General features: G+C 45.6%; 1 protein-coding gene across 1 annotated transcript in view; it reads right to left on the bottom strand.

Moving 5' to 3' along the window:
• The window catches only part of LOC307234906 (seizure protein 6 homolog), a gene marked incomplete at both ends in the record, with an annotated part of 152,377 nt that overhangs the window by 8,727 nt on the left and 119,977 nt on the right, over positions 1 to 23,673 (bottom strand). The window contains 2 exons of the mRNA XM_080006772.1: positions 3,862 to 4,056; positions 5,735 to 5,926. Coding sequence (XP_079862898.1) covers positions 3,862 to 4,056; positions 5,735 to 5,926 — 387 coding nt within the window. The remainder of the gene's footprint in view (positions 1 to 3,861; positions 4,057 to 5,734; positions 5,927 to 23,673) is intronic.

Below are 23,673 nucleotides of genomic sequence, written 5' to 3' on the forward strand. Positions count from 1 at the left end.
GGAGGAAGCTAGAAAATACACAACAGTGAATACACACAAGGGGCTATTCACATACACAAGGTTACCTTTCGGGGTGAGCTCTAGTCCAGCTATTTTTCAGCGCACAATGGAGGGTGTGCTACAGGGACTAAAGAATGTGGCTGTGTATCTAGATGATATACTTCTGACAGGAAAGGATGATGAGGACCACATCCACACACTAGATTTAGTGTTACAGCGACTAGAAGATGCAGGCTTGCGCCTAAAACGAAGCAAATGCAAATTCATGGAGAAGGAAGTGACATTTCTAGGACATCGAGTAGACGCCAAGGGACTTCATACAGTGTCAGCAAAGGTGAAAGCAGTGCAGGAAGCACCAGCACCTATGTCAGTGACTGAGCTTAAAGCTTACTTGGGACTGTTAAACTTCCACAACAAGTTCCTTCCAAACCTATCAACCTTCCTGGCACCACTACACAAGCTTTTGAGAAAAGAGGAGCCATGGACTTGGGGGCCAGAGCAGGAGAAAGCTTTCGCTAAGTCCAAGGAGTTGTTACAGTCAAGCAGTGTGTTAGTTCACTATGATGAAAACAAAGAACTAATACTGGCTTGCGATGCTTCGCCGTATGGAGTTGGAGCTGTCTTAGCACACCGCATGCCAGATGGAGAGGAGAAACCCATCGGGTTTATGTCAAGAACGCTCAATGCTGCAGAAAAGAACTATTCCCAGTTAGATAAAGAGGGTCTAGCCATTCTCTTTGGTGTAACGCGCTCCCATAAGTATCTTTATGGGAGAAAGTTTGTGATTTGCACTGATCACAAGCCTTTGATAAGTCTACTTCATGAGATTAAAGCGGTACAACAGATGGCGTCACAGAGAATCATGAGATGGGCTGTGCTGTTGAGAACGTACGAGTACAGCATTGCTTACAGAGCAGGTAAAGACAATGGCAACGCAGATGCTCTTAGCCGCCTCCCACTACCGGAGTGTCCTGTGTCAGTACCCGAGGAGCAAGTGCTGATGATGGATCAGGACCATGGTCCGCCGTTGACATCAACCAAGCTACGACATTGGACAACAACAGATCCAATACTCTCCAGGGTACGAGAGTATATCCTGAGGTTGGCCAGATAACCATGACACTGACTTTAATCCTTATCGGCAGAGACAATGTGAGTTGAGTGTACAAGATGGCTGTGTGTTGTGGGGAACCCGGTTAGTCATACCAGAAAGAGGACGCGCTCATATGCTGGAAGAATTACACCAGTCACACCCAGGAATGAGCCGTATGAAGGGTTTGGCAAGAAGTTACATGTGGTGGCCTCACATGGATGCTGATATAGAGACTAAAGTAAAATCATGCGCTACATGTCAAGAACATAGGAAAGCACCTTCGAGTGCACCACTACATTCATGGGAGTGGCCTGAAAAGCCCTGGAGAAGACTCCACATAGACTATGCAGGTCCCTTCATGGGTAGAATGTTCTTAGTAATTGTGGATGCGCATTCCAAGTGGTTGGATGTTTATCCAGTGACTTCATCCACCTCTGCAGTGACTGTAAATTGTTTGAGGAACAGTTTCAGCACACATGGCATTCCAGAAATGATCGTGTCAGACAATGCCCAGTGTTTTGTCAGCAAACACATGAAAGAGTTTATGTCCAGGAACGGAATCACACATGTCACATCAGCACCATACCACCCCTAATCTAATGGTCTAGCAGAGAGGGCGGTGCAAACATTCAAGGAGCTGATGAAGGAGAGCACAGCTGGGACAATAGAGACAATAGTGGATAGGGCTTTGTTTAGCTATCGCATCACTCCACAGTCGACTACTGGATTGTCACCAATGAGATGATGATGGGAAGGAAGCTGAGGTGTACACTTGACTTGATGCACCCAAATTTAAAACAATAAGTCGAGTCAAAACAAACAAGTCAGAAAAACTACCATGACAGGCATGCCAAACATCGCAACTTTGAGGAAGGTGACTGTCTACACTAAGAACTTTGGATATAGACCTAAATGGATACCTGGACGAGTGCAGGAGTTAACTGGACCAGTTTCCTATACTGTGTTGCTGGGGGATGGAAAAGTGGTCAGGCCAGCTGTTCAGCAGGCAGGAAGGGGAGCTTCCTACACCAGTGTCCAGTTCTACAGAGGATGACATAACAGAACCCAGTCCACCAGCTGCTGGAGCACTGGAGGGCGCACGTTCTCGCCAAAGAGAGGACAGTGCTGTGCCGGTGGTGACCCAGGAGGATACTGTACCGGGGCATACATCAACCGATGGATTGCGCAGATCAAGGAGGGACAAACGTCCTCCAAACCATTTGAAAGTCTACTCCACATAAAGTGGATGCCTTTAGGGGCAAGAATGTGCCCTAGTCTCCTTAAGGGGGAGATGAGTGTTTGAATAAATAAATAAAAAGAAAGAAAAGTAGATAACAAAGTATTCGGAAGAAATAAAGGGTGTTCTGACATTGTGATGGTTACATAAAGTTATAAAAAGGTAGCAGCGTACAGCAAGCTAAAATATATATATATATATATATATAAGTTTATATGTTACTGGCTAGACGGGAAAGAAAATGCTGTGGTGTATTATTATTTTTGTTGGTTAACTAAAGGACAGAAAGGCAAGAGCTAAGAAGGGAGGGATGTGATAGAGTGCAGTTATATGACTTGGCCAGTAGAGGGACTCTATCTTAAGTAAATGCTCCTTTGCCCTCTCTGTCATGTGTTGCACCGATAGCCAGCCTGGCATGTTATGGCCGCGCCACATGTTGTTGAAGACGGTTAATAAAAGGTGAACAAACCAGGAGTTGGTCTCTGTTACTTGACGGCAAAATACCAAGATACCACAGTATCGTTTGAACTTTTGAACAGAATCTGAAAATATATCTGATCGGCCGGTCACCGGTCATGGCCAATCAAGCTGAAAAGCGGCCGATCGATCAGTGCATCTCTATTACCAACACTTTATATGTTAACAATACGGTCACATTTTGTTATTATTACTCCCCCACTTCCTATTTCACCTCAGGGATGCAGCATCGGTGGATAATAAAGTACCGCGGCGTATCAGTGGATGTTGGGGGAGGGGATACAGAACCACAGGTCTTAGCATCTGGTCCAATCCCAGGGACGTAGTTTAAATACCCAATAAATGTACGCTATTATTTTGTATTGTTTGGTTAATCGTTTTCTGTAATTAAATTACGATATATATATATATTATGAATTCATTTATTTTTGCGTAGTTTCAGCTGCCATTTCGTACCTGCATATTTTGACCAAGAATTGCATGGCTGGTACACAAAATGTGTGCCGGTTGGCAGGTCTGCTGAGGTATTATTATTATTATTATTATTACTATTATTATTATTATTATTATTACATAGTCATGCAGTTTTAAGGTGTCGCTAAATGACACTTACCATCTAATCTCCTCTTACCGCTCTCGGCACCTTGGGCTGAAAATTATAGCGTGAAGTTCACATGTTAGGCAGGGAAAATACATATGAGCCAAAACCATTTTTGAAATAACTTAAAAGGAATCAGCTTCACGGGACCTCACCAGGTCAGACTTTGACCTGGTGACAAGCAGAGCTAATCAATTCACCCTTCAGCTTTACTTCCTTCATCACTGTTGTGAGTGCATCTATGAAAGCAAAGCAAACCCTCTCCTCAAGTACAAAACCTCGGTACTTTCAAATGACTTTTGCTCACGCTGGCAAACCCTGCAAATACACACTTACACATACACACACTTACACACACACACTTACACACACACACTTACACACATACACACACAGCCAAAAATAAATAAACAAAAATAAAATAATATACATAAATACAATTGTCCAGTTCCTCACATTTGCAGACAGGTGGAAGGCCACTCCACTGGGATGGGTGTCCAGGGACACAGCGGAGGACAGGCTCACCCAGCAGTGTGTGGTCGGTAAGGCAGGAATATTGGAGCGTCTCTCCTGCCTTAAAGAGGGATTGTTTGGAGCTGGGTACTCCATAGGTCGGCGTGCCTGGGTGCTTGCAGGGCATGTAGGTCTCAGCTTTGGAGTGGAACAGAGTCGGTAGTAGACACAGACAAAGGAAAGGTTGGGATTTTCATTGTTTACTTCTTAATGCAAGCTGTTTTTCCATGTCCCCTTGAAATTTGTATTTAACACATTCTGATCTGAGTTCTGTAATTTCATCACTTACAGCTGCCCCAAAAAGCATGTTCTCAAGAGTCCCCTTTTTCCATAGCATCTGCAGCTATTAAATATTCGGGAGTTATCATGGACAAACGCCTGATTTTTAAGTTGCATGCTGGTACTATCACAAAAATAAGGTGTGGTGTGGGGATGGTGTGGTTTGAGCAGCCATACCTGTCCTGGATTTAGGTAGCTGGGGACCCAGGATCAGAGTAGCTGCATACCTGTTGCTCATTGATTGGTCTAACGAGCAACAGATAAAATCCCCATCCCCACACACACTCATGCCTTTCTGCTCCTGTGCTAATTCCACCTAGCCCACGCTCTACATTGAACTGGTGTGTCTACAACCCTGTCGTCTGTATCTCTGTGCCAGAGGTCCTCGCAAACGGCACTTGGGTGGCGTGTGGTAGGCGAAACTGCCACATAAGGTTTTTAAACATTTAAAAATGATACGTACATAACCAGAATCTGGCACCTGCTTTTACTCCCAGAAGATGAGACTACCACACTGAACGACTCAGAGTCATAAGAAAACTATACTCCAGATGAGTTAGAACAGACTCAGTATTTAGAGTATTAAGAAGACTACGATTTTACCTATAGGGTCATATAATGCCACAAATGGTCAAGCACCGGAGCTCTTCAGGCATCGGTCACCAGCCATCCCCACTAACAGGACTACATCTGAACTCAATATGTATTTAACTGTGCTTTTATGAAAAGCATAGAGGCAATTAAAAAACTGCAAATTTAAGCTGTACAAAATATCTCAAGGAACTGCTTATTATGCATTAGGCAAATCAACGACCCCTTTCAAAGAGGAGGGAGACACTTTGCTAGTTTTGTCCAATTTGAAGAAAGCTATCATCGTGCCAAGTAATCGCAAAGACATGCTACACCGGCATGGCTACACACATCAGCATGAGTTCTAGGTTTTTGCCGACTTTGTCCTACAAAGGTTAACATAGCTTATATCTACAGTGTGCATGTGTCTACTATCTTCCATGGTTCAATGGACATGGCTCTGGGACTGCTTGTGGTGGGGTTCATAAGAATGGTCACAGCATGACACTGGATATTTAAATTAGATATGTGAAGATTGTTTTGGGGAGAAAAGTGCTATTTAAATGGCATCACATTTTTTTTTATACTACGGCCATGGAAAATAGCCTGGAAAGATTTTATTGATTTTTAACACACTTCAAATCATACATTGGGACACCTCAAATACAGTTCTGATCAACAGTTGAATTGCTCTGTTAAATCAATGGTCACGCTACACTGAAGTGCATTTAACAATAACAACAATAATAATTGACAAACCGTAGCAGCCATTTAACTGTTAATGGAGCTATAAAAGCTATGCATTGCCTCAGTTCTTATTTCTTGCGGTCAATAGCCATGTTGGAGCTCGAGAATGTATTCTTGTCCTGTCCTATCCTGAGTCCTGTTATGCCTACATTGACACACCTTGTGGTGTGGGCTAACAAATTTTCTTTACAACAATTTCACAGCGTGCTCCTGTACATACGCAAGCATCTGGGCAGCTTCTGGTTCCACTTGGGGCCCGCCGAGCCGTGATTGTAGCAGGTAAGAAGACTGTTGCCAGAGAGAGTGAAGCCTTTGTTGCAGACGTACTGAATGGTGGAGCCCACAGTGAGATGGGGACCCGTCAGCATCCTGCGGCTGTGCTCCACCTTGCCCGGGTCGGTGCACGACACCACTGCAAGGGCAGCGCGGGTGAGAAAGTAAAGAAAGAGAGAGAAGATGGCAGGAGGGAGAGAGAGAGAGAGAAAGAGAGAGAGATTATGACCACTTGCGGTATTTTTGAAACGACACAATTTACTACAAGTTCCTGGGCAGTACACATATCACATGTGCAACAACACGGCAACTACTCTAAACAGAGAAGAAAATTCTTGCATTTCAAATCTTCAAAGGCTGAATCTTTACGAGAGGGTATCGTGGGGGGTGGGGGGGTGTCTTTGCGAAGCATAATCTGAGCCATAACAGCTCATCTACCTGATCCAAGTAACATTAGGCCTCAGAGGGAGGATAGATAAAGAGCTTACTCTTGTCTCTCTCAACTGCAAATCCCCCAACCAACTCTGGGCCCAGTAGGAGAGGAGCCAGCATGGCAGCAAGGACAGTGTGGAAGTCAGCCATTTTGGACTTAAGTCCCCGTCTCAAAGCCAGCACACTGTGACAGTGTGCACACATACATGGCATTCGCAAACACAATTTGCATGTACATGTGCATCAGGCTCTGTCTACAAGTCTGTGTGTAGTTCAGATCAGATCACATGAGCTCTTGCGCAACACCAAAGCAGCGCCGGAGCAGCAAGCAGAAATGTTATCGTGAGCAAATTTTATTTGCGTTGATACCTGCAATTTTCTAACAACGGTAAATCTTCTAACCTGATGCAGTATATTTAAGCTTCCGCACACAATTCTACATCAGTCACTTTGGATGCAGAATTCTTTAGGAGTTTTGCTGTTAACAGCTTTCTTTTCTGTCTTCTGTCTCTGATCACAAAAAGTGTCATTTTCGTGCTGTTTTTCAGACTTGCCGTGCATTTAAAATGAGAATTTGGTTACAAAATCCCCCTTTGTTTTCACTAACTTTAATCCCAATATGTCCAACTTCTGTTAGGGGAAATGGGAACGACCACCACTTGCTGGTCGACAATGGAGGCCATTGTTGTCTTTTAAAACAGGCACTATTTCAAGATTCAAGATTCAAGATTCAAGATTCAAGATTTTTTATTTGTCACATACATATACATACTTCCATACATATATGCAGTGAAATGTAATGCAACGCACCCGGTGATAGCACACAATATGTCCTAGGAAAAAATAAAAAATAAAATAAAAAGTAGAAAAGTAGAAATCTTGAAGTAGTTGCCAAAAGAAGTATTTATTCAATGAATTAATCCTTTTGGTCCGGTGCACACACAGGTGGATACACACTGGGTTTGTGCATGGATGACTGGATGACTATCCAGATCCTTTGCTGGCCCGTAACAGCATTTGTCTAGGAAGGTGAGGGTCAAGTCAGACTTGCCACATCAAGACCAGACACCAGGTGGCTAGGTGGATGGTGGCAGACTCATGGCAGAGGCTCTGCTCACATCAACCAACCTCAGACCAGACCTCGTGCTATGGTCGGCCTCACTCCATCTCGTTTACATCATGAAGTTCACAGTACCCTGGGAGGATGCAGTTAAGGAGGCCTACAAGCACAAGAAGCTGAGGTACGCTGAGTTTGCAGCCGATGCACAGCAACGTGGCTGGAAAGCAAAGGTCCGACCGGTCGAAGTAGGCTGAGAAAGGACCGAGAAAGGACAGAGGAGGTGAGAAAGAACTCAACCTGGGCCCTCAAGTGAGTGGATGGCATCTAGGGGGTGAGCTAGGGAAGTTGGGATTCACTGCTGAACACTCTGGAGGTGTTGTGGGCCTATCAGCGAAAAATCTGTGAGAGCGATCGCCCCCATGATCACCGTGAAGATGCCATCATTCACCTGACCATTCCACAGAGTTTAGGCAGCATGTGTCATGTATGCAATTAAGGGATATTAACATCTAGTCCTACATAACAGATCAATTAATTAATCTGTCTGGTCCGGTGCACACACAGGTGTATACACACTTGCTTTGTGCATGGATGACTGGATGACTATCCAGTTGAACACACTGAGGTTTTCATTACTGGTGCTAATCATTTAAGAAGCTCTGCAATTCTCAAATATTGCCCCGAATTTCTAGATCCAGTTGCCATTTCTGCAGAAACAAAAGTTATTGTAACGTACATTGTTGGGCCACAGGGAAGATGCAAATTGGCAACCGCTATGCTTTCCAGTCCATCACAGCTGACAAATGGTAGAATCGTCACCAAAACTTTGATTGCCCTTACAAGTATGTAGTAATAATTCATAAATAATAATTCACTTGGCTTTCTTTATCGAAATGGAACCTGCTTTCCCATGTATAGTAGAAAAATAATTGTTGAAAATGTTTCACTTTTTGTCTTAACTGGATTATGGTATTGTAATATATAGACATGCTGCTGTTACCAACCCTTAAGCCCTTGGACGCCGTATATTACTCTGCTCTTAGATTTATTACTGGTGATACCTACAGTACCCATTGAGGTGTCTTGGAATGTGTGGCGTCCCAAGACAGCCCCATCGTATAAGATAATTACTAAGAGACGGTGCCAGGGGTCCTGAGAGAGAGAGCACATCACCCGGGATCCCGGTGATAAGGGAGGTGAAATGTGACCTGTGACCTATGTAGGGGAACCAAATGGTCAACATTGTCTTTTAAGGGGAACCAAATGGTCAACGTTGTCTTTGGGCAAGCATTAAAGACTCGCCTGAGTTTCATTCGACAGAGAATCCATCCGGCTCGGTTCTCTCCCGGATGTCCTAGGCAAGTCTGGTCTGATGCTGTCCTTTTGTAATAAACCTATTATTTTACTCAAGTCAGCGTCAGCGGTCTCTCCTTCATCAACACAACAAATTCATCAAGAAACTACACCATCATTGTAGTCTGTGAAAAGGTTGGCTGGTCCTCTCTCTTTGTGAGACGAGATCAATACTGGCATGTTTATTTACAAAGCGCTCCTAAAAAACAAAACCTCCACTATTACACCTCAATATAAGAACTTCTTAAACCCGCTGTGACTGGACTACACTCAATGCTTCGCTGGTCAACTCCGAACTCTAAGACTGCTTTTAAATTTTGTGCTCCAGACTCGTTGAATGGGGTCATTGTTTTAACCAACGTTGATGTTGTTGTCTTTGAACTTATTTTAGTTATGCTTTTTCTGCCTAATGTGATCTCGGCATCATTGAAAATGATGGTTTACCCCTTAATGTATCCCCGAGAACTAAATAAAGGTCAAATTAAAAATGAAAGAGATATATAGAGATAGAGATATAGTTACGTGGTCTGCTGAATGAACCCAGGTGCAGAGAACAAGGCAGAGGCGGCAAAAATAAAGGTTTACTTGAAACAAGTACAAAAAACTAATAAGAATTTTGTTTACTTGGAAACGAGAGCGTTGTCAGGAGGCTAGACAAACTCAAGACTGAGCAAGGAAGGACACAAAAGACAGGGTATAAATAGGAAAGACAAAATGAGACACAGGTGAAACATATGACATAATGAGGCTGGGTAATCTGAAACAGGTGAAACAAAGCAACATTGATGAGGCAGTCTAGTGGCATCTAGTGGCCGATGCCGGAAGGACCCGGGCGAAACCCTGACAGGAAGTCAGGAAGTGCCGGGTGGCGACGGCGGAAATCCCGGACCAGGGAGGGGCCGACAGCAGAGCAGCCATCTTGTAGAAGAGAGACCTACTAGAGAGAGAGACTAGTTAGAGACAAGAGAGACTAGAGAGAGAGGGACTAGTGAGAGACTAGAGGGGGGGCTGTCCGCAGGACCCCGGTCGCCTCGAGCTCGGGAGAGAAAGTTGGCCTCGTCACGGTTCTTCTTACCCTGGACGAGAGTTGGCCTTTCCCGAGAGCTCAGGGCAGGACGAACGGAAATGACCACGTTAACGTTCAGACCGAGAGCCGTGTTCTGCCTACTTGCATAGGCTCCTCCATCGATGCTGGAGACGGGCTCGGGACAGCTCGGAGATGCTCGGGAGATGTCATCCCCAGGACTGCCCTGCACGCTGGTGGTGGTGAAGCGGAAGAACGGCATTCCCCTTGTCTCTCCCGGAGGCGGTTGTCCACCCGAATAGCTGTTTCGAGGAGCGTGTCCAGGTCATCCTGCGCCTCCCGGGATGCCAGCTCGTCCTTGACAGCATCAATGAGACCATCCTGGAAGGACGTAATGAGTGCCTCGCTGTTCCATCCAGACGCCACTGCGAGGGTGCGGAATGTGATGGCGTAATCCGCTACGCTCTGTTCCGCCTGGCGGAGCCGGAGTAGCTGTGTTGACGCCTCCCTCCCACTGACTGGTCAAAAACAGGGCGCATCTCTTGGGCAAAAGCCTGGTAGCTGGAGCAGGCCAAGGTTTGCTCGTTCCAGATGGCTGTGGCCCAGGAGAGTGCTTTACCTGTGAGTAGTGTGACAATGTATGCCACCCGTGAGCGCTGGGTGAGGGAACTATGATGGCTGGAGCTCAAAAGCCAGGGAGCATTGCGTCAAAAAGGCACGACAACCTCCTGGGTTACTGTCGTACCTCTCTGGCGCCGGCAGTCGTGGTTCGCGGTGATATGGAGGACGCGTGTCCATGGGAGGCAGCGCTGGCACAGATGCCATAGGTGGAGCCTGTGCCTGGCTCTGCTCGCAGCCTGGGCGAGGGACTGCAGTTTGTCCAGGATCTGTTGGAGAGCCTGCTCATGACGGCCAATCGCAGTCCCCTGGTTCGTCAGGGCCACCCGCATGCATTCCATCTCTGGAGGCTGACTCTCTGCTAGGTCCATGTTGTGGCGCGCAGTCTTGCTGTTACATGGTCTGCTGAGTGAACCCAGGTGCAGAGAATGAGGCAGAGGCGGCAAAAATAAAGGTTTACTTGAAACAAGTACAAAGAACGGACAAAAACTAATAAGAATTTTGTGGGCTTGGAAATGAGAGCATTGTCAGGAGGCTAGACTGACCAAGGAAGGACACAAAAGACAGGGTATAAATAGGAAAGACAAAACGAGACACAGGCGAAACATATGACATAATGAGGCTGGGTAATCTGAAACAGAAACAGGTGAAACAAAGCAACATTGATGAGGCAGTACTAGCGGCATCTAGTGGCCGATGCCGGAAGGACCCGGGCGAACCCTGACATATATATATATATATATATATATATATATATATATATATATATATATATATAAATATATATATATGTGTGTATATAATATAAAATTTATAACCTATATACCCATAACAATAAATTACCTTGTGCATAGTATTGCATTGTGTATATTCTGTATATTATTTTAATATACATGACTATTTTATTTTTACTTCATATTTTATTCAGTTTTATTTTATTATTTTTATTCTCCTTTATTCCAGACTGTTGAGCTTTTTTTATGCTAATTGGTGCCCAACCTCACCAGAATAGAATCATAGAACAGTGGTACCTCGACTTACGACTGCATCTACTTACGACTAATCCAAGATAGATAGATAGATAGTCGTGAACATTTGTATCAACTTGCGACCGACTGTTCCAAGATATGACCGTGGATATTTGCAGTTGGCGCATCGGCAGCCAGTCAGCAGTCAGTCAGCAGTCAGTCAGCGGGCGACCTACATCGTCTGTGCACGTAGTTCATGGCTTATTGATATTTTTTTCATATTTACTGTGTTTGTGCTGTGAATTTTGTTTATTTTCACTCTTCATGATGAATCCTAAGAAGAAGGATGATGGGAAAAAGAAAAAGGCAATGATTCCCATTGTAACTAAGAAGGAAATCATTGAAAAATATGAGTGTGGTATATGGGAAAAATTGCTTCGACGTACGACTGTTTTAACATACAACCGTTCTCATAAAACGAATAACAGTCGTAAGTCGAGGTACCACTGTATATGTAAATATACCTGGCGAATAAAAAACATTCTGATTCTGACAAAAATATGCACATTCATTCATTTCCCCAACTCACTTGTGTTATAATGCAATATATATATATATATATATATATATATATATATATATATATATATATATATATATATATATATATATATATATATATATATATGTCAATCGCCTGATTCTCTGGAGTTGTAGAAAAAAGGACTTAAAATCCTATCTCAGGAGGACCTCCTCCTTTACTTTCTTTACTTTCTTTTCTCACAAACATTTTACATCTAATTGTACTAATATTTAAACTAATAAAACAAAATCTAGAAAACTTACTTGAAAAAATCTCATAATTTTGACCTCTTGATTCTTGACTCAGTGGTATTATGACTAACTATTACTAAGTGATAAATCTTGACTTAGTATCTCATACTAAGTCAAGATTTTGACTTAAAAATAGTAAGATAGTAAGTCAGAGTTATGACTTTGACTTATAATTTCATTTTCACTTTGACTCATAATTTTGACAAAAGTATCTGATCATTTTGACTTAGTAAGTCATAATTATACTGTGGGAGTCTCTGCTCACAGGTAAGGGTTTAGGGCGGGAGACAGAGTCTTTCTGGCCGTGGTGCACCAACATGGTGAGAGTTTTTACTGTCACCTTGAACAATATAATAAGCTGGCCACAAGTATCAATCACAATTGATAATAATGAATCTTACAATAATAATGATGATGATGATGATGATGATGATGATGATGATGATAATAATAATGAAAATCATCATCTCGGGCGCAGGAGGAATTGCGTTCCGCTGCTGGGCTGCTGATGAGCCCGTGCGCCGAAGCCCCTCTGCAAAATGCAAAACAAACAAACATCAAGAAGTCTCCCCACCTCGAGTGTGGCGCTGATTCGGCCGGTTCGAGGCAGCTTGGCGGCCGCGGGAAAGGGAACCATGCAGTCGTCCGCAGCCGTTGCTTGACCACGCCCCTTTGTCCGCAACCTACCCCCACCGCCCAACTTAGGCCTGGGAGCCATCCGGCTGACAGCTGACTCCCCCTCGCCTCCCTCAGAGCGGGAGAGAAAGTCAGCCACGACCATCTGCGCCGCCTGCCTATGGACCACCCGGAAGTTAAAGGGCTGGAGAGACAGGTACCACCGGGTGATCCAGGTGTTTGTGTCCTTCATGCGGTGGAGCCACATACGTGGTCCGAACTGAGGGTGAAAGCTCGTCCCAGGAGGTAATAGCGGAGGGAACCGACTGCCCACTTGATGGCTAAACACCCCTTCTCCACAGTGCTATATCTCGACTCCTGCTCTCAGAGCCTGTGGCTGAGGTACAGCATTGGACTCTTGGTCCCCTCCACCTCCTGGGACAAGACTGCGCCCAGCCCTCTTTTCGACACGTCGGTCTGCAGACAGAAAGGGAGAGTGAAGTTTACACCCTTTCGAGTTAAGTCGGTCAAGGGGCTCGTTAGGTCCAAAAAGTCGGGTACAAACCTTCTGTAGAAGCCGACCAGCCCCAAGAACTGCCTCACCTCCTTCTTGGTCTTGGGTCTCAGCGTGTTTGCGATCACAGCGATTTTATCACGCTGGGGTGGAACCAGGCCTTCGCTCAAGTGGTAGCCCAGATACCGTACCTCCCGCCGTCCCACGCACACTCCTTTGGGTTGGCGGTGAGCCCAGCCCGCCTCAGGGACTGATAACATCATCTAGGTAGGCCACAGCGTATGCTACACGCGGACGCAGGACGCGGTCCATGAGTCTCTGAAAGGTGGCTGGGCACCGAACAACCTAAAGGGAAGTGTGCGAAAGTGGTATAAGCCAAACGGCGTGGAGAACGCCAATTTTTCCTTGGACTCCTGAGACAAGGGAATCTGCCAGTAGCCCTTGGTTAAATCCAGTGTCGTGAAAAAACAAGCTGTATCTAACCGGTTGAGAAGTTCATCGACCCAGGTCATCGGGAAGGCGTCGAACTTGGACACCGTGTTCACCCCTCCGTAGTCCACGCAGAACCGGACTGACCCATCAGGCTTATCCACCAGCACGATGGGACTAGATCAGTCACTCGTGTACTCCTCTATTACGCCCATGTCCAGCATGGCCTCTAATTCCGCCTACACGATCTTGCGTTTGTGTTCGCGCACCGTTACGGCCGAGTGCGCACCTTCACCCCTGGGGTAGTCTTCACATGGTGGTGTTTGAGGGACGTGAGGCCTGGAAGGGAGGAGGAAACTTCAGAGAAGCGACGCTGAAGTGCAGCTACATCCGCCCCCTGGGACGGAGAGGGATGCTAACCTATCAGGGCCTGCGGATCCGGTGAATCCCGTGTGGGTCCTGGGGAAAGACATAGCACCCCCCTGGACATTCACCTCTGGGCCACTGCGATGGGCTGCAGACCAGCTGGCAGCGGAGGTAGTCCCGCTCCTCCTCCAGGTCCACGAGGCGTTTCCGCAGCCAGCAGATCGGCTCTGAGGTACCTTTAACTTGGTGCCCTGCCCCTCCCGGGTCTTTGTTCAGGCGCCACTTCTGGGAGTTTCTGCCCACTGGTAAGGGTTTAGGGAGGGAGACGGAGTCTTTCTGGCCGTGGTGCGCCAACATGGCGAGAGTTTTTATTGTCACCTTGAACAATAAGTTACGCTGGCCACAAGTATCTATCACAATTGATAATGATGAATATTACAATAATGATGATGATGATGATGATGATGATGATGACGATGATGATGATAATAATAATAATAATTGTCTCAGGCGCAGGAGGAATGGCGTTACGCTGCTGGGCTGCTGACGAGCCCGTGAGCCGAACCCTTTCTGCAAGACAGACAAACATTAACAAATCTCCCTGCCTCGAGTCGGACCGATCAGCGCCCGCCTCCGACTCGAGGCAGCTTGGCAGCCGCGGGGAAGGGAATCGTGCTGTCGTCCGCAGCCGGTGCTTGACCACGGCCCTTTGTCCGCCACATATACTTAGATTAGTTCTTTTTTTCTCATTTATAAGATATTTATTTTTCCCTGGCGGAAATGGGCTTCCATAAATCCTACGTGCTCTGAGAGAAGGTTAACTGACTGTGACTGTGATGTACAGTTGGTTTGATACTACCAACAAAATGTACTTACTGTAAGTCGCTTTGGATGAACAAAACACAGAAACCGCAAAAAGAAATAGAGAAGAAAAAAAAAATCTGAAAATCTTATGGAAAATGTTGTAAGCGGGTGTAGAATTGTGGTTATTGTTTGGAAAATTGCTTGTTCGAGGGATTTCTTGAGCGGAAAATGTTATTTCTTGGAAGAAATGCAGACCTCCCCACTCCCATACTTATCGCACTGGCAGATTGTTTTGATTGATTCTTGTTGTATTGTTATTTTATTTTTTCTCACTCACTTTTTCAGTGCTTTTGCACATACATTTGGGTCTCTGATGGGCTAACTTAAAGCCAAACTGATCCCTGAGAACCCAGTCAGATTTTTTTGTGGGCAGCCTTTGTCAGAAACATGTGATTCGACAAGCTGTTCAGATTTGCAATCCATCACTCGGCCCACATTAGAATCAGAACCGCCCCCCCATCTGAGTAACCCACCCACAGCTGGAGAATAACAAGCGCCGCTGGGACCTGCTCTGTTGGTTTCACAGACTAGCACAAATCTTTTAAAAGAAAGAGGAATTAATACCAACTGTCCATGAAGAAACTGCAGATGAGGGACGTATCTAAAAAATATATATTTTCTATAAAAAAAAGAAAGTATGCAGTAGATAAACTATATACTGCGGTGTGCAATCTGCTGTGCATTTCTCCAACAAAACCAATAAAAACAGTGTGTTTTAATTTTAGATGTATTTATTTTATTTTATTTTCCGACATTCACATGAAACGTGCTGTTTCCTCCACAAGCTTATCAACGCTTGGCAACGAAAGTCAAAACAAACATTTGAATTAAGCCTTGCAGATCTAATAACAGGGAAGATTCAGCAACTGGATTGCTTATTTCTCGCCTCAAATTTGTCCAGAAACAGATTTTGGTGGACTGATGAGGTGAAATCAGTGAAAGTTTATGGACTAAATAAAACAGAACCCGGAACTCATGCTCAAACCCCATTGGCTCACAGAACTAGGAGGGAGGCACCAGCCACTGAAACAGACCGTCCTGGAAAGGATGATTTAGAGGCATGTTAGAATGGCTAGAATGCATAATCTGAGTCGATTGTATTGTACAACAGTATTTTTTTCAGGTTTATACTGCTTAAAATCTTCCTGCCTTAATTTATATTTTATTGTATAACAGTTAATTGATCAGGTTTATATTATTATTTTAGAATTTTCCAAAATGTTGGTTTATTTTCCATTATAGGAAGAGAGGAAACAGGAAAAAAAAAATGATGTTTTTGAGTTGTGGTTTATTCACTCAGTCCAGTGAGCAGCCCATTAAGCAATTTTTGGGGGGGTTTCTGGATAATTCCGCACTAATCTTGAGATCACTCTGTCTTTCATACTTGATGAATTCATATCTCGCACTGCACTGCAACTTTTATGACTTGATTTTATGCATTCTATGTATTCTATTTCTTAACCTTATAATGTGTTCTTTCCTTTTACAATGGACTACAATGACTTGCCTTATTATTGAAATAGGAATACTCGTGGCTTTGGCTTATAACGGCTTTGGCCTATCTGAAACTACGATTTCAGATAACTGAAAGATCTCCAGACTGGGTCTCCAGGGCTAGAATATCGCCTTGATAAGGAAAAACGTTATACTGGGAATAGGCAAAATGGTTGTTAACAAAGAGAATATCTCCAGATGGGTTCTCCGGAGATAGGATATCACCTTGACAAGGTAAACAGCTACTCTGGGAATAGGCAAAATGGTTGTGAACAAAGAAAATATCTCCAGGCGGCTTCTCTGGGGCTAGGATATCGCCTTGACAAGGAAAAACGCTATTCTGTAAATAGGCAATGGAAAAGATTGCCAGAGTGGTTCTCCGGGTCTAGGATATCACCTTGACAATGTAAAAGGCTATTCAGGGAATAGCCAAAATAACTGTCAACAAACTGTTAAACGATGTTTCTTTGATTCATTTATTGCACTGCACTGTAACTTATTTGCATTCTGTATTCTGTTTGTTACCTTATGCATTCTATGTCCTTTTATAATGTGTTTCTTTTACACTTTGTCTTAATGCTTTTGATGTTTTAGGGCAAAGCACTTTGAATTGACTTGTTGAAATGTGCTATATAAATAAACTTGACTTGACCTATAGTTTCTTAGTGACTTTAAATAACTTTAACTAACTTTATTGTTAGGTCAACTGGAAAGAGGTGGGAATAGTCCATACCTTCATTATGGTGTTTTATCTGTATTTTCACATAGCTTCATTGGCGTGATTGATGACATATACAATTGTCATATATTTTTTATATTTTCTTTCCCACTCTCTTTCTCTCCAATTTGTACTGCACTTGGCTAAACAATACAATGGGTGCAAGCCAGCTATTTTCTTCCCTTTCTTTTATTTGTTTGACTAATTTCTTTGTTTATTGGCTTTTGTGTGAAGAAGAAGTTTGTTATATATATGAGGCGGACAAAGGGGCGTGGTCAAGCACCGGCTGCAGACGACAGCAGGGTTCCCTTTTCCTGTGGCCATCAAGCTGGGGAGCAGGGAGTTTTCTTAATGTTTTGTCTGTCTTACATAGATCGGCTCACAGGCTCGTTAGCAGCCCAGGAGCGGAATGCCCGGGTCGATGAACTTCTCGACCGGTTAGGTGCAGCTTGTTTTTTCATGACGCTGGATTTAACCAAGGGGTACTGGCAGATTCTCTTGTCTCAGGAGTCCAAGGAAAAATTAGCGTTCTCCACGCGGTTTGGCTTATACCACTTTCGCACACTTCGGTTCGGGTTGTTCGGTGCCCCAGCCACCTTTCAGACACTCATGGACTGCGTTCTGCGTCCGCATGTTGCATATGCCGTGGCCTACCTAGATGACGTTATTATTCACAGCGACACCTGGGAGTGGAATATGCAGCATGTGGGTGCTGTGCTAGAGTCCCTGAGGTGGGCGGGGCTCACCGCCAACCCAAACAAGTGTGCCGTGGGACGGCGGGAGGTACAGTATCTGGGGTACCACTTGGGCGAAGGCCTAGTCCGACTCCAGCTTGATAAAACCACGGCGGTCACAACCACGCCAAGACCTAAGACCAAGAAGAAGGTGAGGCAGTTCTTGGGGAGTCGGCTGTCGGCCAGACAGCTCCCCGGCCTAGGGCGGGCGGTGGAAGTATGTGGTAGACAAAGGGCCGTGGTCAAGCACCGGCTGCGGAGGACAGCACGGTTCCCTTTTCCCACGGCCACCAAGCTTCCTCGAATCGGCCCAATCAGCGCCCACACGGTGCTGATTAGTCCAAATCAAGGCGAGGAGTTTTCTTAATGTTTTGTCCCTCCTACAGAGGAGATCGGCACACAGGCTTGTGAGCAGCCCAGGAGCGGAACACTATTACTCCTGCGCCGAGAGGACTATTACCAACAATTTTGTAAATAGATCCTCATATATATATATATATATATATATATACTGTAATTATGGCCTGCGTGCCAAACATGAAAATGGACAATAAAACTCAAGCCATGTTGGTGCACCACGGCCAGAAAGACTCCCTCCCTTAACTGTGGGAAGAAACCCCAACAATATAGTATGTGAATTTGATCTATTCTGCCATTCTAAATGGATTTTCAACACGGACATGACAATAATAAATAAATACAAATTGTATAATAATAATAATAATAATAAATACAGCTGCAGGCAGCAAAACATGGGGTCCAGTTTAGTCGTGTTGAGTGCGTATTACAATTTTCCCTATTCTCATAAAGGCAGTGCAATTTTCCAAGTTTACGTTGAGCGCCGCATGGGCTCACCCCACGCCAGTAGATGAGCAACCAGTCGTTGCTGGTTGCTTGTCTTTCGGAGCAACCACTATGCGGTCTACACAGCACAACCCTTCTGTCTTTAAAACAACCGTCCATGTTTTCCTGTAAACCAGAACTGTTGTTGTAACTCACCATGATGTCTGTGGAAATAGAGCTGCACGCTCAGTGACGGGTGGCCGCTTGGTGCCATGTCGGGCACCTAATTTATTTGTTGAGTTTTACGTAATTTCTTTGTAGAGTTGAGTTTTTCACTTGGATTACATTTGCAGTAAGATATGTTTCCATGAAAAATAAAAATGTTGTGGTATTTCTGTGGGTAATTACCATTGCACGGCTTTCCTTTTTTTCAACTCCTCCCTGGATCTTGAACACATCACTCAGTTGCACATTTCAGTGTTTTCGAGTGGACATGCTGAGAATTTTTTAAGGATTACTTTTTATTGTATTTTTCATTAATCCAGCAAAGTAATGTGGACCACAGATTTTAAATATCAATCGAAAAGATTGACTGACATCTACGAGGTAAGAAGGTTTATAAATACACATGTAAATGATGACAATGTGAAATCAGTGAACGTTTACGGACTAAATACATCAGAACCCGGAACTCGTGCTCAAACCACATTAGCTCACAGAACTGGGAGGCACTACCCACTGAAACAGACCGTCCCGGATCAGGATGGTTTAGAGACATGTTAGAATGTCTAGAATGGATAATCGAAGTGCTATTTTCAGCAAAAAATAAATAAAAAACATGTTTTGGGGACCTCAGAGACCTATATTAACTTGTTGAAAAGGAGAATAATAGATCCCCTTTAAATGACTTGATTTTACAGGTAAACACATGTTTTCGCATGTATTTCATTATATTATGTAACAGTATTATTTTCAGGTTTATAGTGCTTAAAATCTTCCTGCCTTATTTTATAATTTATTGTATAACAGATCATTTTTCAGGTTTATATTATTATATTGGAATTTCCCCCAAATTTTCCCTATTTTCCATTATCCTGCCATATGTTATTGTTTGTTTAACTGAGGTTTATTGTACATTTCACTTTTTCCCAAGATATTGACACTTTTCATTTTCTATTCTATCTGTCTATCTATCTATCTTTCTATCTATCTATCTATTGTTGGATGTAGTATAGCGCACAAAATGGCGGCTGATAGAAATGACAGGGCATTTTACTTAAAATGGTGCCCAACATAGAAAATGTCTCCTTATGACATCTCTCATCCAAATAGCCTTCATGACGACTTGCCTAGGAGGAACTATATAGGAGTGTGTCTGAGAAGACACTCGCTCTCTCTCTCGCTGTGTCGCTCTTGCTTTGGGCTCGTCTCTTGGTCTTTGTCATTGTGCCAATAAAGGATCCATTATGCATCGGATCCGTCTCCATCTTATTGAAGAATCTCTCGAGATCAACCAACCTGGGAGGGATCGGTTCCCACATCCCAACAGTTTTGGGGGCTTGTCTGGGATTTTGAGGAGATTCTAGAGATTGACGGACCGAAAGTTGCCCCGGACCTTTGCCTACGGATGACTCTGGTGGACCACATCTAAAGGTAAGCACTGGCCTGTTACATCGAACCAGTGCAAATTGGACAAATTTTGAGTCGGGAGTGAAAGGGGGTCCGGGGGAGAAATTAAAGCTAAGCAACGATTGAGTGCAATGCTGTGCGCTGGTTGTGAAACACACGGAAATGTATTAAAACGATTTGTGGGACTGGGATAGAACCCCCAGTAGTCAGCCGCAGTTTCTCTAGGAAGCTGTAGAAGCTTGCTGATTAGGTCCCAGAATAGGGAATTGCGTCCATACATGGTCTGTTGTTCACGTGTAAGAATTTTGAAGTTTGTGGCGGTTAGTACATATGTGGTGAAGTGATAGCTGGCCTGTTCCCTCGTGCCGCTCTGGTAATACATGCATGTATGAGCCTGTATACAGACCTTGATAAAATATATGAGCCTTTTATAGGACGTTTATAAATCTGCCCCATAGTCAATTGATAAAAATCTATGAGCCTTACCCAGGACGTTTATAAATTTAATTGATAAGTATACGAGCCGTTTTACAGGACATTTATGAAAACATATATGGGAAACAAGGAACTTGGCCTTTTTGTCCGCGTTGCGGAGGATTGGGTGTCTCTCGTTTGCGTGTGCGCATGGGCATTGCACGGACGTGTGGTTGGACTTGGCCTTTTTGTCCGCATCACAGAGAATTTGGGGTCTCGCAAACCCCGGCCGGGGAAAATGTTAAATATTAAATAAAACAGGTAACAAGGTACTGTTAAATAACAGCCATAAGCAGCTGGTAACAGCAATGAGCAGCTGGAAACAGCAAGGAGCAGCTGGTAACAGCAAGGAGCAGCTGGTAACAGCAAGGAGCAGCTGGTAACAGCAATAAGAATTAAAATTTAGGTTAAAATTCAGGTTAAAGGACACCCCGGGTTTTCTGTGACGTGGATTGAGAGGTTGGTTTTGGCCGAGTGTCTGTGTGGCCGTTGCGTGTGTGTGAGTAGAGCACCCCTGGTTTTTCGGTGACGTGGAAAGAGAGGTAAAGCTTAACAATATGGCGACGGGAGGATATAAACCGATTAGTGTGCAAGTAGAGCTGTTGTTGACGGCTCTGGAAGGGGCCAAAAAGACGGAATGGGGTCCTAGGAAGGACTTAAATCTCGCATTGAGGCGCCAGGGAGTAAACCAAGATGATGAATTGCCGTTGGGGCCAGTGTTGTGGAAGAGGGAAAGAGTATAAGAAAGCGGTAGAAGAAGCGGAGGAAGCCGCCAAGGGCAAGTTGTGGATGTCACAAAGGGAGTTGCAGAAGGTCAGAGACGAGGAAGAGGGACACAGATGCGTGGGTTTTCGTGGGCCATGTTTTGGCAGGGGATGGATCATCAGATGAGGAATAAGAAACAGTAAAATGGAGGAAGAGGCCTCTTTGCAGCAGAAGGCCGAAGCGGCGCCGACCGCGCCTCCATTGCCCAGTGAGACGTATCCAATATTGGAAATAGACTCGGGCAGATTCCAAATTGAGGTAGAGAATGGGCCCGAAAGGGGGTCTGACGGGTGTGGGACAGGGACTCCGCTGATGAGGGCCGAGGACTTTCCACTGTGCGGGCCAAGGCTGGCAAACAGGCTGGGCCCTAAAATGGAGGCGCCGCCTGGGGAAGTTTTTCCCCAGGGGCCCCTGCCACGCACTGTGACGTGGGAGCAAACGGCGTTGCACAGAATTAGAAATGAGACACGGGAACAACAACGGGAAGTTGCGGACCACGAGGGGGCGTGTCGCAAATATCGCCCGATGGGAGGGATTAAAACAGGAGGCCGGCAAGTCACTGTTCGAGGGGTTTTGACGGGCATTTATGACGACACAAAGGACACTGACAATGGGGAACCGAGAAGGCAAAAAAAGGGAGGGACGATCGGAGCCCACGAAGGGGCGGTGACAGTGACGGATGGCTCCTCCCAGGAGGGCAGCTCCGATGACGACACAGAGGACGAGGAAACTAAGGTGTAAAGGCAAATGGCGGACTTGGAGAAAAAGATAGTGACGTCGCACAAACACATGCCCACCACGCGACCCGACGATACTGATACCACCCGACGACAGGCTGATCTCACGGCTCGTACCCGACATCAAACCGGGGGAGCGACCAGTCCAGCCCACACTCGTACCGGACTACCCTACGGGCCCGAAGGCCCACAGTCCCGCTTAATGTTACCCCTAATGCAGGAAAGTGGAGGTCCTCCGGTGTACCGACCGTAGGGGCTGAGTGACCTCCAGGCCCTAGCGGACAAATTACCGCCCATATACGAGGGGGGCATGGTGTGGTTGGAAAAATTAAGCGGCCTAACGGCAGGCCACACCCTAGCCCTGGGCGATTACCACGGGGTGGCGTTGCGGTGTATGACTCTGGGGGAGGTGCGAGAGATCGAACACGGCGCAAAAACCACGCTCATGGCCGATCAGGAACCGTTACACATGATTGCCCTACCACTCAATGACGCCATTCGCAAGCGGTTTCCCCCTACTGTGGCCTCCACCGTCCCTAAGTTTCCCTGGAAGGAAGGACGGTCCCCGAGGGAGCACCTGACGGCATGTAAGGACGAATGGACTCGTTTGACCGATAGTCACCCTGAAAAGGAGCGAAACTCGATCGAATGGTATCGGAGGGCGGTGTTAGAGGGGGCTCCGGGGACAGTAAAGGACGCCATGATGGCCAATCCCGACATCCCGGGATGCCCTTCTATGACCTGGGAAAGACATTTTGTACACCACATGCAGCGAGTGCTCGACTCTAAGGAGGAGGAGGCCTCCGCAGTCAAGGATCTGGAGCTGCAACTACTAAAATTAGAACTAGACAAGGCCCGACGGGAAGCGACCGATAAAAAGAAGGGCGGGGGCCGCCAAGCAAATGTCTGCGCAGGCCTGGCCACCGGGGCCAGCCACTCCTGATTTGCACCCGATCCCACTATTGGAGGAACAGGGCCCCTACCCTCCAGGGCCTCAAAGGCGTGGATGGGGCCAGGGGCGGGGCTATGGGGCTCGACCATGGGGACAGCGAGGTATGAGAGGGGGACCTCCGGGGAGTCCGATGCAAGGCGGATGCTACGCGTGTGGAGAGGAGGGCCATGAGAAAAGGAGATGCCCCTACCGTCGGCAGGAATGCTACGCGTGTGGAGAAAGAGGCCATTGATCAAAGGAATGTCCATATCAAGGGCAGGAGCCCCAACACCCGCAGGGAATGCGTGGGTCCAGAGGACCTTACCAAGGGGATCGAGTGGCCCCCAACCCCCACCGGGCACCTGGCACTGCAGCAGGAGCTTTCCTGCTCCGGGATTACGGATGGGAAGACCCTGAGAACCAGCAGTGACACACCCCACAGAGAAAGCCAACAGCAGGAGGCCAGGCAGACCCCATGCTCCCGATGGAAGTGCTAGGCGAATCGCTGCCGTTCTTGGTAGACACAGGGGCCACCAATTCGACT

The sequence above is a fragment of the Zeus faber genome (assembly GCF_960531495.2).
Source record: "Zeus faber genome assembly, chromosome: 9".
Lineage (NCBI taxonomy): Eukaryota > Metazoa > Chordata > Actinopteri > Zeiformes > Zeidae > Zeus > Zeus faber.